This window comes from Prionailurus bengalensis, chromosome B4 (assembly GCF_016509475.1).
Source record: "Prionailurus bengalensis isolate Pbe53 chromosome B4, Fcat_Pben_1.1_paternal_pri, whole genome shotgun sequence".
Classification (NCBI taxonomy): Eukaryota; Metazoa; Chordata; class Mammalia; order Carnivora; family Felidae; genus Prionailurus; species Prionailurus bengalensis.
Window position 1 is genome coordinate 75,888,739 of NC_057358.1, and position 17,610 is coordinate 75,906,348.

At 39.2% G+C, this 17,610-nt stretch overlaps 3 protein-coding genes across 3 annotated transcripts in view; 1 reads left to right on the forward strand and 2 right to left on the reverse strand.

Annotated features, from left to right (window-relative positions):
• Window positions 1-12,464, reverse strand: part of TUBA1B (tubulin alpha 1b) — a 53,501-nt gene extending 41,037 nt beyond the window's left edge. The window contains exon 1 of the mRNA XM_043561804.1: window positions 12,446-12,464. Coding sequence (XP_043417739.1) covers window positions 12,446-12,448 — 3 coding nt within the window. The 5' untranslated portion in view covers window positions 12,449-12,464. The remainder of the gene's footprint in view (window positions 1-12,445) is intronic.
• LOC122472351 (tubulin alpha-1A chain) lies at window positions 8,366-12,559 on the reverse strand. Its single transcript, XM_043561802.1, has 4 exons — window positions 12,446-12,559; window positions 10,123-10,345; window positions 9,831-9,979; window positions 8,366-9,560 (listed from the first exon to the last, which is right to left on the reverse strand). The coding sequence occupies exons 1-4, from the start codon at window positions 12,446-12,448 to the stop codon at window positions 8,580-8,582; spliced, it is 1,356 nt and encodes a 451-aa protein (XP_043417737.1). The 5' UTR covers window positions 12,449-12,559; the 3' UTR covers window positions 8,366-8,579.
• A 28-nt stretch (window positions 12,560-12,587) lies between these two features.
• LOC122472353 (tubulin alpha-1C chain) overlaps window positions 12,588-17,610 on the forward strand; it is an 83,684-nt gene continuing 78,661 nt past the window's right edge. Inside the window, exon 1 of the mRNA XM_043561806.1 lies at window positions 12,588-12,692. The gene's annotated coding sequence lies outside the window, so the exon portion shown is untranslated. The remainder of the gene's footprint in view (window positions 12,693-17,610) is intronic.

A 17,610-nucleotide genomic window follows, 5' to 3' on the forward strand; every position in this document is an offset into this window, starting at 1 on the left:
AGTACTAGGTATTTATCCAAAGGACACAAAAATGCTGATTCGAAGGGGCACATGCACCTCAATGCTTATAGCAACACTGTAAACAATAGCCAAATTACGGAAAGAGTCCAAATGTCCATTGACTGATGAATGGATAAAGAAGATGTGTTTTATATATATATATATATACATATATATGTATATATATATATTTTTGTGTATATATATATATACACACACACACCAATTATATACATATACACACATACATATATATGAAATGAAATATTGAAACAATGAAATATTACTTGGCAATCAAAAAGAATGCAATCTTGCCATTTGCAACAATGTGGATGGAACTAGAATGTATTATGCTAAGTGAAATAAGTCAGTCAGAGAAAGATAAATATCATATGATTTTACTCATGTGGAATTTAATAAATAAAACAGATGAACATAGGGGAAGGGAAGGGAAGGAAAAATAAGGTAAAAACAGAGAGGGAGGCAAAGCATAAGAGACTCTTAAAGACGGAGAACAAACTGAATGTTCCTGGAGGGGTGCTGGGTAGGGGGATGGACTAAATGCGTGATGGGTACTTGTTGGGATGAGCACTGGGTTATATGTAAGTGATGAACCACTAAATTCTACTCCTGAAACCATTTTTTTTTTTTTCAAATTTTTTTTCAACGTTTATTTATTTTTGGGACAGAGAGAGACAGAGCATGAACGGGGGAGGGGCAGAGAGAGAGGGAGACACAGAATCGGAAACAGGCTCCAGGCTCTGAGCCATCAGCCCAGAGCCCGACGCGGGGCTCGAACTCACGGACCGCAAGATCGTGACCTGGCTGAAGTCGGACGCCCAACCGACTGCGCCACCCAGGCGCCCCCTGAAACCATTATTATGCTATATGTTAACTAACTTGGATTTAAATAAAATTAAAAAAATATTTTTAATGTTTTAATATTAACTCAGTTAAAAAGTGGGCAAATGTTAGTAGACATAGAGAATAGATTAGTGGTTGCCAGAGGTAGGGGGATGGGGTCAAAAGTGGTCAAAATGCATGAAGGTGGTGAAAAGGTACGAATTTTCAGTTATAAAATAAATCACTCATGGGAATATAACATGCAGCATAGTGACTATAGTTAACAGTGCTATATTGCATATTTGAAAATTGCTGAGAGCAAGTCTTAGAAGTTCTTTTTTAAAAAATTTTTGTTTTAATGTTTATTTTTGAGAGAGAGAGAGAGAGAGAGAGAGAGCGCGCGCGCGCGCGCACACACACACACAAGAGGGGGAGGGGCAGAGAGAGAGGGAGACACAGAATCCTTAGCTGGCTCCAGGCTCTGAGCTGTCAGCACAGAGCCCAATGCAGGGGTCGAACTCACAGACCATGAGATCATGATCTGAGCTGAAGTCAGATGCTCAACTGACTGACTGCCCCAGTCTTGAAAGTTCTTATCACAAGAAAAAATTTGTAACTATGTAAGCTGACAGATACTAACTAGACTTATTGTGGTGATCACTGCACTATATATAAATATCAAGTAATTATGTTGTATACTTGAAACTACTATAATGTTATATGTCAATTGTATCTCAATAAAAAAGAATTATGCTAAAAAAAAGTGAAAGGACCTGAATAGACATTTATCCAAAGAAGATATCCAAATGGCCAATTTACACATTAAAAGGTGCTGAACATCACCACTCATTAGGGAAATGCAAATCAAAACCATAATGAGATACCACCTCATACCCATTGAAATGACTATCATCAAAAAACAAAACAATAGAAAATAACAAATGTTGACAAGGATATGAAGAAATTGGAACTGTTATACACTGTTGGAATGTAAGATGGTGTAAACTCTATGGAAAAGAGTATGACAGACAGTTCCTCATAAAATTTAAACATAGAATTACCACATGATCCAGCAATACCACTTCTGGATATATAACCGTAAGAATTAAGAGCAGGGTCTGGAAGAGATATTTATATACCCATGTTCATAACAGCGCTATTCACAAGAGCCAGAAGGTGGAAGCAACCATCATGTCCACAGATGGATGAGTGGATAAACAAAATGTGGTATATTCGTAGAATGGGATATTATTCAGACTTAAAAAGAAAGGAAATTCTGACACATACTGTAACATGGATGAACCTTAACAACATTATGCTAAGTGAAATAAGCTGGTCACAAAAAGATGTACCTAGAATAGTCAAATTCATGAAGACAGAAAGTAAAATGGTGGTTGCCAGAGGCTGGGGAGGGAGCAATGGGGAGTTATATGATGGGTATAGAGTTTTAGTTTTGCAAGATAAGGAGAGTTCTGGAGATTGGTTGTACAAACCATGTGAATGCATTTAATACTACTGACCTGTATATTTAAAATATGGTTAAGATGGCAAGTGTTAGGCTATGTGTATTTTAGCACAGTTAAAAATAAACTAAAAAAAAATGTATATATATGTGTGTGTGTGTGTGTGTGTATAATATTTTGTGTTTAATATTTTGTAATTCCAATCTTAAAAATATCTTTTTAGGGGCGCCCGGGTGGCTAAGTTGGTTGAGTGTTGGACTTCAGCTCAGGTCACGATTTCATGGTTTGTGGGTTCAAGCCCTGCATTGGGCTCTGCCCTGGTAGCATGGAGCCTGTTTGGGATTATCTCTCTCCCTCTCTCTCTACCCCTCCCTCGCTTACACGCACGCACACTCTGTCTCTCTCAAAATAAATAAATAAACATTTTAAAAATCTCTTTATAGATTTATAAAATTTATTTTAAATTTATCTATAGCACTGTATTTTATGTTGAAAGCAGTTTGTAATTGAGAAAATGTAATAATACCCAAAAGTTTAAAGTCTCATTCCTGAAGCTTTACAAACTGTTTAAAAACGCTGAGTCATCTTCAGTCTGTTTCTGTTTGTGTTCTATTTATTATCCATTTATTCATTTTTTTTCCAGTTTTTTTTTGTTCTGTGTTTATTTGGATAATTTTTACTGTTTTTCTTCAATTCATTAATCTTTTTCTATGGTGTCTAATCTACTGTTAAACCCATTTGGTATCTTTTTTATCTCAGATTTTTCATCTCTAGAATTGGATTTTCCTCCATATCTCTACTTAAAACTCATCCACTTTCTTGAATATGTAATATAATTCTAACTTTTAAGGTTTTTGTATACTAATAACATTAATGAATTATTAATTTTATTTATTCTAATATAAATAATTTCAAAAGTATAAATATTACTAATAATATGATTACTGAAAATGGCTATGTTCTTTTAGATGTCCTTTTTTGGGGATAGATCTCACTATGGATGTACAAGCAAATTACTATGTGTTAAAGTCAGGTGAAATAGGGCACATGGGTGGTTCAGTTGGTTAAGAGTCTGACTCTTGATTTTTGCTTAGGTCATGATGTTACCGTTTGTGAGATCAAGCCCCACATCAGGCTCTGTGCTGATGGTATGGAGTCTGCTTGGGATTCTCTCTCTCCCTCTCTCTCTGCTTCTCCCCCACTTGTGCTTTCTCTCTCTACTCTATCTCTCGAAATAAATAAACTTACAAAAAAATAAAGTCAGGTGAAATAATTCTGAATTAACTCTGTAGTTAAGCTACAACTTGATGCATGGTTATATTCATTTGTTTCATTTTGCTTTTAATTTTTAGAGATTTTTCCACCTTGATTTAATACTTTATTATAATATGTATAATTATGTAATTAAAATTATGTAATATAATTACATGTTTCTTTTAAAAAATTTTTAATGTTTATTTTATTATTTTTGAGAAAGAGCATGAGCGGGGGAGGGGCAGAGAGCAAGAGGGAGACACAGAATCTGAAACAGGCTCTAGGAGGCCCTGAACTGTCAGCACAGAGCCCAGTGTGGGGCTCAAACCCACAAACTGGGAGATCATGACCTGAGCTGAACTTGGACACTCAACCGACTGAGCCACACAGGCACCCCTATAATTACATGTTTCTATACAACAAATATGTTGTATAGAACATGGTTAGACCATGTTCCCTTTCCTGCAGGTAACCATATATTTTTAGTTTTTGGTTTATACTTTAGTTGTTTTTAAATTGTGGTGAAACTATATATATAATATATAATTTTATAATATATGATTTACAATATATATAGTATATATAACTTATAATATATAATATATACTTATATATTATATGTTATATAAGTATATATTATACTTATATAATATATAAGTATATATTTATATAAATATTTATATATTTATATAATATATTATAAATATAATATATAATATAAATATATTTAAATAATATAACTATAAAGATACATAATATTTATATAATATTTATATAAAAATATATTATATAAATATATAATTATATGATATTTAATTATAATTATATATAATTTATAATTTTAACACTTTTATTTATTTTTATTGATTTATTATTTTTAGAAAAGATTTTATTTTTTTTAAGTAATCTCTTTACCCAATGTGGGACTTGAATTTAAAACCCCAAGATCAAGGATTGCATGCTCTACCAACTGAGCCAGCCAGGCGCCCCCATTTTAACCCTCTTGAAGTACAATTTAGTGGCATTAAGTACGTTCTTATTGTTGTACAACCATCACCACTATTCATCTCCAGAAAAAATTTTTTAAGTTTATTTATATTAGTAATCTCTACACACAACTCATGACCCCAAGATCAAGAGTTGTAGGCTCTTCTGACTGAACCAGTCGGGTACCCCCAGAACTTTTTTGTCATTGCAAACTGAAACTCTGTATCTCTTTAGTAATAACTTCCTATTGGGGCGCCTGGTTGATTCTGTCAGTTAAGTGTCCAACTCTTGATTTCGGCTCAGGTCATGATCTCATGGTTCGTGAGGTCGAGTCCGGAGTCAAGCTCTATGCTGACAGCGTAGAGCCTGCTAGGGATTCTGTCTCTCCCTATATCTTTGCCCCTCTCCTCCCATCACCTCTCAAAATAAATAAACTTAAAAAAGAAAAATTTCTGGGGCACCTGGATAGTTCAGTCAGTTAAGCGCCTGACTCTTGGTTTTGGCTTAGGTCATGATCTCACCGTACGTGAATTTGAGCCCTGCATTGGGCTCTGTGCAGCTCAGAGCCTGCTTGGGATTCGGATTCTCTCTCTGCTTCTCTCTCTCTCTCTCTGCCCCTCCCTCAGCTCTCTCTTTCTCTCTCAAGATAAATAAATAAACTTAAAAAAATTAAAAAACAATTCCTATTATATTCTTCCCCTTAGCTCCTGGTAACCACCATTCTACTTTCTGTCTCTCTGAATTTGATTGTTGTAGTTAACTCATACAAGTAGGATCAGAAAATATTTGTCCTTTTGTGTCTGACTTATTTCACTAAGCTTCATGTTTTCAGAGTTTATCCATTTGGAGTATGTGTCAGAATTTCATTTTTTTTAAGACTGAATAATATTATATTGTATGTATATACTACATTTTGTTTATCCATTCATCCATCAATGGACTTTAGGGTTGCTTCCATCTTTTGGCTCTTGTGAATAAAGCTGATATGACACAGGTACACAAATATCTGTCTGAGTCATTGCTTTAAATTCTTTTGGGTATATATCCAGAAGTGGAATTCTTAGATCATATAGTAATTCTATAATTTTTTTTTTTAGGAACTGCCACACTGTCTTCATATTTTTTTAAATGTGTATTTATTTTAAGAGAGACAGAGAGAGCATGAACGGGGAGGATGAGAGAGAGAGAGAGAGAGAGAGAGAGAGAGAGAGAGAGAGAATCCCAAGCAGGCTCCACACTTCGAGTATGGAGACTGACAGAGAGCTCAATCCCACCAACCATGAGATCATGACTTGAGCCAAAATCAAGAACCAGGGACTTAACCAACTGAGCCACCCAGGGGCCCATTAATTGTTTAAAATTTTTTTTTAATGTTTATTTGTTTTTGAGAGAGAGAGATCAGGGGAGAGGCAGAGAGAGAGGGAGACAGAGCATTTGAAGTGCTGTGCTGACAGCAGAGAGCCTGATGCAGAGCTCAGACTCACTGTGAGATCATGACCTGAGCTGAAGTTAGACGCTTAACTGACTGAGCCACCCAGACACCCCCAATTGTTTTTTCTTTTTTAAAAAAATTTTTTTTTAACGTTTATTTATTTTTGAGACAGAGAGAGACAAAGCATGAACGGGGGAGGGTCAGAGAGAGGGAGACACAGAATCTGAAACAGGCTCCAGGCTCTGAGCTGTCAGCACAGAGCCCGATGCGGGGCTTGAACTCACAGGCCGCGAGATCCTGACCTGGGCCGAAATCGGCCGCTTAACCGACTGAGCCACCCAGGCGCCCCCCAATTGTTTTTTCAATCACACAGAAAATAGGGGTGCCTAGGTTGAACGCCCCACTCTTGGTTTCAGCTCAGGTCATGATCCCAGGGTCATGGGATCGAGCACCGAGTTGGGCTGTGCTGAGTGTGGAATCTGCTTAAGATTCTGTCTCCCTCTGCCCCTCTCCCCCACTCAGGCACTCTCTCTCTCTCTCAAATAAAAAGTAAATCACGCAAAAAATATTATGAGCTCATGGGTTTTAACATATTTTTTATGATTCAACCCACTGCAGTCACTATTATTTTCAGTGCTTACATTGTACCATCTATGAGAGTCCCTTCTACTTGACTCCTGTATCCTTTTGATATGACTTTGAGTCTTTGATATCTTCCTCAGTTTCTGGAATGAGAAATTATTTGGGGCTGAGTTTGTATATTTTCTTCTCCAGGCTTGAACATCTCTAAACATTGATTCCTTTTAGTAGAAAATAGTATCTAGAGACCACCATCTGAGTGGTAGGGATGCTCATTCCTAAATTGGTCCTAGGCCTTTTCAGTGGGCAAAATTATGTAACTTTTTCTTTCATAATAGAACATATATAATAAATTCATACTGTCATTTGCCATAAAAATTAAGATTGTAGGGATTTTTAAATTTTATAGTTTTATCTCTTTTACCCTACACTATACTCATTCAGCCAATAATCATTGTACATAATTACCATGTTCCTTATATTTTGCTAGGTGCTGGGAATGCATATTAAAAATTTACATTTGATCTAGTTTTCACATTGTTTTTTATTTGAAAAGGAGAAGCCTTTTCCTTTTTTTTCTTCCAAATCTATACACATTGGCTTCTAGTTAAAACTGCTGAGCACTATTGGATTGGCTTTAAAACTAGTTGATTTCGGCTTATTTCTTATTTTTCATTATTTCCACTAACTTACATTAAACTCAGATTCCGGGAACTATAGTAGTATTAGGGGCGCCTGTGTGGCTCAGTCAGTTGAGTGTCTGACTCTTGATTTTGGCTCAGGTAATGATCCCAAGATCATGGGATGGAGCCCCACATTGGGCTTTGTGCTGAGCATGGAGTCTCCTTAAGGTTCTGTCTCTCCCTCTGCCCCTCCCCTGCTTGTGCTCTCTCTCTCGCTCAAAATTAATATATATATGTAACATATTAAATATATATATATATATATATATATATATATATATATATAAAATTGTGTTACACCCCCTTGTTGGCAGTGTCAAAGGAAAAATAGATCAAATAAGCTGTTAATACCAAAAAATCATTTCATTACAACTATTATTGTAGAACAAGATAATGTGATGGTACAAGACAATTTGCTATTCTTGGATCTTTTTGTTCAGTTGGACTGGCAGCTGAACTCTATTGTTGAAGAAACCATTGGTCCAGAATTGTTCCTCTCCCCATGTTGGTGCTGGTTCCTACAACTGCACTATTAGTTTTGTTCTTTGAAGTTATTGGCCCAATTTAAATAATATACTTGGAAGCTAAAATTAAGATATATAATTAACACATTAGAGTGAATACATTTATCAGGCTTTTCCACTGTGACATTTAGCTGAAAATAAGTTTGGAAAGAAGAAAGTAGAGAACAAGGGAGCAATTGCTAGGAGAGCAAACTTCTGAGAACCCAGAGAAGAGGAAGCCTGACAGCACTAGACACAAGCCAAGATGAGAATGCATGAAAATAAGCTTAAGACATAATGTATTTGGAATATTCATCATTTCATGTGGGTCGTATGAGACTTGGCAGGCAACCAGACCTTTGGCTGTGTATTAGTAAATACCAATTCTAAAGAGTACTAGCAGTTTAACTAACATATAGTGGAGTGAAAACTAAGAATTGCATGAATAATGGTAATTTTTAGTTATTTTGTATTTAATGAATAAGTTTTATAATACACTAAAATTTAAAATAAAAAAACAGGTCACTTTATAGAACATATATAAACCACAGTCAACAGTTATCCTTTCTCAGAACTAAATACATGAATATCAGACCCCCAAATAGAAAACACAAGACTGAATTCATTTAAGACAGGGAATACTTTATTCAAACCCATCAGAGAAATGGACAGCTTGGATCTATAACAAAGCGTTGTGTTTTAAAGCATAGGTCAGTAATTGTATATGAGAGTATACACTGCTACATACAAATTAACTGATCAGAGCACAACTTTTCAATATTCAAAACAGAATAAGCTTCCCTGTAAAAGCAGCACCTTTGTGACATTTTTAACTTTAGTATTCCTCTCCTTCCTCTTCACCCTCTCCTTCAACAGAATCCACACCAACCTCCTCATAATCCTTCTCAAGGGCAGCCATGTCCTCACGGGCCTCAGAAAACTCTCCTTCCTCCATGCCCTCACCCACATACCAGTGAACAAAGGCACGCTTGGCATACATCAGGTCAAACTTGTGGTCCAGGCGAGCCCAGGCCTCAGCAATGGCTGTGGTGTTGCTCAGCATGCACACAGCTCGCTGTACTTTGGCCAGGTCTCCACCAGGTACCACAGTGGGAGGCTGGTAATTAATGCCAACTTTGAAGCCAGTGGGGCACCAGTCCACGAACTGGATGGTACGCTTGGTCTTGATGGTGGCAATGGCAGCATTGACATCTTTGGGAACCACATCACCACGGTACAACAGGCAGCAAGCCATGTATTTACCATGGCGAGGGTCACATTTCACCATCTGGTTGGCTGGCTCAAAGCACGCATTGGTGATCTCTGCTACAGAAAGCTGTTCATGGTAGGCTTTCTCAGCAGAGATGACAGGGGCATATGTGGCCAGAGGGAAGTGGATACGGGGATAGGGCACCAGGTTGGTCTGGAATTCTGTCAGGTCAACATTCAGGGCTCCATCAAATCTGAGGGAAGCAGTGATGGAAGACACAATTTGACCTATCAACCTATTTAGGTTAGTGTAGGTTGGGCGTTCAATATCGAGGTTTCTACGACAGATGTCATAGATGGCCTCATTGTCTACCATGAAGGCACAATCAGAGTGCTCCAGGGTGGTGTGGGTAGTGAGGATGGAGTTGTAGGGCTCAACGACAGCAGTGGAAACCTGGGGGGCTGGGTAAATGGAGAACTCCAGCTTGGACTTCTTGCCATAATCGACAGAGAGACGTTCCATCAGCAGGGAGGTGAACCCGGAACCAGTTCCCCCTCCAAAGCTGTGGAAAACCAAGAAGCCCTGAAGACCCGTGCACTGGTCGGCCTGTTAGAAAAAAGGAACAGAGGAGACAGATTATAATAGACCTTCCCAGAATTACAAAGCATTTCTTCACTTAAAACATCTTCATTGACGTTTATAAAATGACACCAAATAATTCATGTTGTAGTTGAAAATTTAAAAACTCTATCAAGGAATAATTTACCAGTTGTCCTCACTCCATTATATTTCTATTCTGTGTTTGAAAAGAAAAGATCGTATTTCAAATGTCTTCCTTAGGGTCATTATTTACTTTATTCTGGAGAACAAACATACCAGTTTCCGAATTCGGTCCAAGACAAGGTCGATGATCTCCTTGCCGATGGTGTAGTGCCCTCGGGCGTAGTTATTGGCAGCATCTTCCTTGCCTGTGATGAGCTGCTCAGGATGGAAGAGCTGGCGGTAGGTGCCAGTGCGAACTTCATCTGGAAGAGAAAAACAAAGCAGCCACCCGTCACTCACAACCTGCACACGCCTGCTCCACCCCAGGGTGTCAATGGAGCCCTCACGACAGACCTCCTGTGTCAAGAGCCCTGAGATCTCCCTTGGGTTACTGAGGCCAACTCACCAATGACTGTGGGTTCCAGGTCTACAAACACTGCCCTGGGCACATGCTTGCCAGCGCCCGTCTCACTGAAGAAGGTGTTGAAGGAGTCATCTCCTCCCCCAATGGTCTTGTCACTTGGCATCTGGCCATCGGGCTGGATGCCGTGTTCCAGGCAATAGAGCTCCCAGCAGGCATTGCCGATCTGAACACCAGCCTGGCCAACATGGATGGAGATGCATTCACGCTATGGGAAGGAAAAGAGGAAAATTTAAAATCAGATTGTGTTAGCATTTTGAATTTTCAGTAAATTTCTGAAAATATTTCTAGTCATATACAGGTACTCTTCAAGTTTACTTGAGATTATCCCTAACTCGATAGAAATGTTTAAGGAAAAGCACCTGCTCCAAATGCTGCAGATGGGTGTGGTCTGAATAAGGTTGCACTGTTCAATACATGTGCAAGCCCATTGTTCCCCCAGCCATGCTTGAAGAGAAATTTTTCATATGTAAAAAATATTTAAAGCACAGATTTAGTAAGATGCAGTAAATTAAATTCAATCATTAGTTAATTGGAATCAGTATTATGACTGCATTCCCTTTAAATAAAGATGAGAGTTTCTTGTACATATGACTTGGAATTTTAACATGGACATCTGCGCTGCAGCTGAGGCTAGATGCCACACCCCTTTGCAGTCTATCTGCAGGATCCATTAGTCCTAGGGGACTGGAAGCTAAATAAGGTCTGCCTCCTGCATTGCTGCATTTGCTGTGCCTGGTACTAGACTGTTCTGTCTGCTACATTATTTAACAGAGTAAGTTCTATTTCCAGAACTGCCTACATGATCTCATTGTGCTATTCTGCCAGTTTTCCTCCTCTGACCCAAGCTGGGACCATATGCCTAAATTGAAATGAATTAATGAAGATGCACTAGAACAAAAGACAGCTGGACATAGTTCTTTGTCTGCAGCATTTTCATTACTTAAAAAGAAGTCTTTCCAGAATCTTCTCCACTGCAAAAACTGAAACATTGTTAGTATCTTTAAAACAATAGTTCCTAAATTAGAAAAATAGCACACGAGAACTACCAAAGAATAAAAGCCCAGTGCAAGGATAATGAAGTATTTATTTAAAACAACAAAATAGTATTTTCATTTTGAGATTCTCTACTCACCACCGAATATTCATACTCATCACGTTCAATAAGAGATTTTCTTCTCTACTGTCTTTATGGCTTCAACTTCCATTGTCTGTCCATTGTCTACTCACTGACATATTGGGGGGGGGGGGGGAGGGGAGAGGAGGGGAGGGGAAGGGCGTTTCCCTGGATCCTGGGCTTTAGGGTACCTTGGCTCTCAAACTGAGGCTTTCTCTCCAGCAGAAAGTGCGGCTAGCGCGCGCGCGCGCGCACACACACACACACACACACACACTCTCTCTCTCTCTCTCTCTCTCTCTCTCTCTCTCTCTCTCTCTGAGTCAGTCAGGGCGGGGCGGCCCCAGACCAGACTTTAAAGTGCTTGTCAAGTGAATTGCGATTTTGCATCTTAAGAAAAAATATCTAAGCTTTAACAGTGAATGAAAACCCTTTTAACGCCTACAGTTCCACAATGATGAAAGCATTTTATTAAAAGTCTTATGACAGAGGTTTTGTGAGGGGGGAACCCCGCCCAGTGGCTTTAAGGCCAGAGAAGGCAGAAACAAACAACTCCGCCCCTGCGCCGCCCTGACGCCGGCTGCCAGGGGCTCGAACAGAAACTAACCATTTTTTTTCGCGTTAATATACGGGTATCTTCCTAAACTGCCAACGAACCGTGGAGGTATCTTTTAATACTAACCCAAGGCTCCGCTTTGTCCCTGTCCTTCTCCCCTCCCCCCCTTCCCAGCTACACCCACTGAGCCCGGGTCTTTCGGGACTTCTCTCCCTCCCCCTGGGAACAACGCCAGGAAGAAAAGAGCCTCCCCGAGTCACACGAAAACCGTGCGCACAGACACTGGGACAGAGCAGGCGACGCCACGACTGCCTTTCCCTGCCCAGACCCTTTCGTCACCGACAGATGGGCTGCCTGCAGCTTGGAAGGGCTCATATAACAAGAACTCCCTCTGCGCCGCCTTTGTTCTTCCCCCACGGTTCTGCTGCGCCCTGGGCGCAGTTCCTCAGCCCGCACTGCGGCGGCGGCCAGACTCAAGGATTTGGGGCCCCAAAGCCAAACCTCGCAAACAAAGCATAAGGCTACCCTTACCCAAAGAAGTTGTAAAGGAAAGAGAGCTTAAGACTTTCCAAGTAGATCTTGGGGGACCGACCCCACCCAACGGCCACAAAGAGCCAGAGAAAGAAGATTCTTACCATGGTTGCTGCTTTGCGGCTGCCGAGCAGATGGCGGAGAGGAGGAGAGGTTGTTGCTTCTTACAGCGCGACTCTTAGGCGGTCGATGTAAGAGAACCTGCGGCACATGGGCGGATGCGGCTCCCTATATACAACTCGGTCACCATGGGGATGGGCTGGGGCCTTTTCCTGTTGGTCCAGACCCCTCAATCTGCCCGGAGAAGCCACGACAGGAGAGTGGTGATTGGTGCAAACGACATGGGATGAGGTAATCTCTCCCCCACCCCTTTTTCCCTAGCATCCATAGACTGTTTGCATCCTTCAGACAAAGAGACTGTGCAAAAACAGTCAGCCGAGCATCCATGATGGGGTGGGGTTGGGGCGGGGGGGGGGGGGGGGGGGGGGGGGGAGAAGAAAGAAAGAGAACTTGAATTGTATGGTTTTTATATTGCTTAAGCCTCACACTACAGCTAATATCACCAATGTAGGTTTTCCCCAACACTTACATCGCAGAATTTGTGTTGAGATGAAATATTTAACGGAAAATTACTCCCAGTCCCTCTCTCAGAGTATTCTAAATTGCACTACATTCGGCTTCAACATCTCTAATTGCTTTACAAATAATGTAGGAGAGAAGATGGGAATGATGCTTAACATGGCTTGAGTAAATGTAATTTTTTTAATATAAAAAAGGTTCAATAAGCGTCATCCAAAATGGTTTTTCAGATTCAAGTAATTTATCGTAAGACCTTTTATGCACTCCTCCCCCAAAGAGCTAAACAAAAAGGGAACGTGGAAGAAAACCATACTAAATATGGAAGCACACAAGTAGTTATAACATGATAATTAAGATCTAATGAACATACCATAGTTAAGTAGTCTCCTAGAAATATTCCTTTACCAGAAGTCCCTGTAATATATTTTATGTAGCATATTGTTCCTTAAAATGAATTGTCTTTCCTGATATAGAATTGAGAAAATACAAGGAGAAAGGATTGAGTTCAGAAGCTGGTGCTACTACCTGTGCATGTAGTTAATATTCTGCATTGTTCTTTCTTTCTTTCTTTCTTTCTTTCTTTTTTTCTGGAAAGGGAAGAAAAACTAAGATACCAAATTAAAAAGGAGAGCTGTATACAATGTAAAAAAGACTATTTTGTAATTTTGCCTCCATCCACAGACAACCATGTCAGCTCAATAACTGCATTTTTTTTTTTTTTGGTAGTTCTTGTGTGAATTCAGTAAATCTCTTCAGAGATTGGGCTTGTAACTGTGGAAAATGTAGCCAGCCTCACACCCTTGCTATTCAGCTAGACTCTGGTGGTTGCTCAATTGCGTCTCAAGACAAAAAGGCTTTGCTTTCACCCCTAGGAAATGGATTGCAGTAACATTCTTTTGCTATTTAGAAAGACTCTATTATCAACAAGGATGGGCTATGCAGAATAAGACTTTGGACTGATTACCACCTGACATTGCTAATGAAATTTCAGAGGTAAAAAGGTTTGTTATGTCCACCAAAGTTGAAAATTTATATTTTGACAGGTAATTTTTATGTTTGGTTTTTAGCAACAGATTTTTGGGGTCTGCAGCACCATTTACAGTGCTCTGCAGAGCCCATTCATTCCTGCTGGGCTGCCGAGCCCAGCAGGCGTGGGAGGGAGGGACTTGAGACAGCTGCTGCAGGTTGTGGTGTGACAATGGCTGCCATGGATTTTTCTAGCCTGCTTTCCACAGCTCTGCTTTACTTGTTCAAATTTGCTGCAGTCGTCTCCCTAGAAAAAATAAAACCAAACACACAAATTATTTTATCTATTTCTTGCATATTTCATAGGAAAAACAATCTTCAACATCATCTTATCTCCGTCCCTTTACCAAATAAATGTTTATTTCAGTAAAAAGACAGGAGAATTAAGGACGACTTGAATGCTTCGTTCTGAACCCAGAAGTACATTTAATAAAAATAGGAATTAAATGGCATTGAGCAGTCTAAGGATTTATAAGTAGCTCATTGAAAGTACTTCTTATACAGTTTTAATAATCAAGTAAATGAAACACCGCTGGACCATGGTAAAGTGTGCAAAGCTTTCCTTATGGAGAGAGAGGCACAGTCTTGAATTTTATTTTCTTTACAGTATAAAAGGAATATGTCATTTCCCCAGTAGTCTCAGTTCCTTATGCAACTTACTGAGGATTAAACAAAAGAGAGGCGTGTTCATGCAAGTGATTCTTTGTAATTCTATCTCAGAGCTATTCTGTTCCGTATGCAAATGAGGATTTTTTTCTCCCCTTGGGTATAAGTAACAATAAGATCTAGGTCAGAAATAGATTATTTGAGCACTGATAACCTTAAATATATAAATGGGAGAGCAAGGGAAATAACTAATCTGTTCTTTTTTCCCCTCATTATCTGACTTAATGACATGCAAACTATTAGAAAATTTTTTTACTAGTTCAGTTATTTTTTTCTGTCAGTGTCTTTAAGTTACATAAACATACATGCATAAGTATTCTGTCTACTAAGGATTCATTCTTGTCCACAGTAAGATTAGCATAAAACATCTTTTCTTTTATAATATTTGTAGAATTTAAATTATTTGTGTGTCTACGCCTTTTCTCCATTAAAATGTGAATCTTAGTCCCTGGCAAAGTGCCAAGCATACACTAACCATTACACACGTTTGTTGAATTAAATGAACGGTTTCTTTCTGTGCATATTTTAATTAACTATTATAATGCGTAGTAATTTAAAGGTATTTAATAAGTATTTTTCCTTTTTAAAATGTTTATTTATTTATTTTGAGAGAGAGCAAGAGAGCACAAATGAGGAAGGGGCAGAGAGAGAGAGGGAGAGAGAGAATCCCAAGCAGACTCCGCAATCTAAGTGCAGAACCTAACATGGGGCTTGATCTCACGAACCGTGAGCTTATGACCTGAGCTAAACTCAAGAGCCGTACGCTTAACTGACTGAGCCACCGAGGCATCCCAAAACTCTCCATTTTCTGGGTTTCCTTCTTATATATTTTTGGTTTGCTTGTTCTCTGTCTCTGCTGGTTCCTCCTCCTCTCCCAGTCTTTAAATGTTGGAGTTTCTCAAAGTTCAGTCCTAGACTCTTAACTCATTTTATTCTATATGATCTTAGTCACTCCTAATAGATGGTAAGTGCTTTCATTTCCAAGGCTGCAAATCCTTTGTATATGTCCATCACTTCTTTTTAAAAAAATTTTTTTAATGTTTATTTTTGAGAGACAGAGAGACAGAGTGTGAGTGGGGGAGGGGCAGAGAGACATAGAATCTGAAGAGGCTCCAGGCTCTGAGCTGTCAGCACAGAGCCCGACGCAGGGCTCAAACTCACAAGCCGTGAGATCATGACCTGAGCCCAAGTCAGATGCTTAACCGACTGAGCCACCCAGGCGCCCCATATGCCCATCACTTCTTAACAATTCTTCTTAGTTTCAGATTGTGTAGTAAACTTCCAGTCTTAGGCTGGGTTTCTCACAGGTATCCCCAGTTGAACTAGTTATAAACATAAACATGCACCTTCTACAAGGTTCTCTTGCTCAGTAAATGGAGCAGCATATATCTGATTTCTCAAATCAGAAAGAAGAATTACTCTTGATAGCTCCCTCTCTTTTTCTGACCAGCATAGAATTGATCACTAAGTCCTATCAAGTTTACTTCCTAAATCTCTCTCAGATCTTATTCTTTTCTTCCATCTCTATTGCCTTCACTCTAGTAAGTACATCATCTTTTGCCTGGACAACTGCAGTGCCCTTCTAGATTTTCTTTGCATATACTCCTAACCCCACCCAGTTCAGTCTTCACACAACAGCCAGAGTGATCTTATTATCATACATATCACAGATCGTGTAACATAATACAGATCATGTCACACCATTGCTTAAAGCAGATCAATGGCTGCCTATTAGTTTTAAGATGAAGATCCCATATCCTTAATATGGCTGCTTTAATTCCATAATGGAAGTAAATCTTATACTTCAAAATCTGCAAAAGGACATATTAATTTAAAATTATTTTAAAATTCAGCTAATTTCCTGAGAGATGATTTTGATAGGGAGGAGGGAGGCAAAGGAGTTATAAAAGCTAGATATTCACTTTATAATTATTTGTTATGCTATAAAATTATGTTTTATTTATTTTTGTATTTATACCATATTTATAATAAAAAAATTTAATGATATAAACCCATGAGTTTATAAAGATATTCCACAAAGGAAAAATAAAAATAGGAAAAAAGTGAATTAAATATAACATCTGATACCATTGCACCACTGGAAGTAACTAGGGCAGCAATTCCATACTCTACACATTGGCAATCAGATAAAGATTTGAGCATTTGTCCTGCATTTCCTGTATAAACTATATTTCAAGGTAACCAAATGACCCAAATTAATTAGGGAAAATCATTGTTTTATAGAGTTTTATAGAGTAATGTCAACTAGTGAATATGGAAGTAATAGAATTAGAAAAATTACCCTTGCATCCCCTAATGAAGTAATTTATTCAAGCAAAGATCATCAGTGGATAGCAACTCTGATAAAATATTGATGGGGAATTTTTAAAATGTTTATTTTTGAGGGGCGCCTGGGTGGCGCAGTCGGTTGGGCGTCCGACTTCAGCCAGGTCACGATCTCGTGGTCCGTGAGTTCGAGCCCCGCGTCGGGCTCTGGGCTGATGGCTCAGAGCCTGGAGCCTGTTTCCGATTCTGTGTCTCCCTCTCTCTCTCTGCCCCTCCCCCGTTCATGCTCTGTCTCTCTCTGTCCCAAAAATAAATAAATGTTGAAAAAAAAATGTTTATTTTTGAGAGAGAGAGAGAGTGTATGCAAGCAGGGGAGGGGCAAAGAGAGAGGGAGACAGAATCTGAAGCAGGCTCCAGGCTCTGAGCTGTCAGCACAGAGCCCCATGCAGGGCTCCAACTCACGAACCTTAAGATCATGACCTGAGTCAAAGTCAGATGCTTAACCAACTGAGCTACCCAGGCGCCCCTGTTGGGGAATTTTTAAATGAAAGGATTCAGCTATTACTAAGTGAACTCACTGCTCAATATTAGCATCACTAAAAGTGGGACAATCAGACCCTGCGACCCTGTGATGTGATCTGATAGGAAGCACACAGCATCACCTATGAAAGTGTATCAGAAACAGCTGTGCTAAACCTATAACCAAACTTTT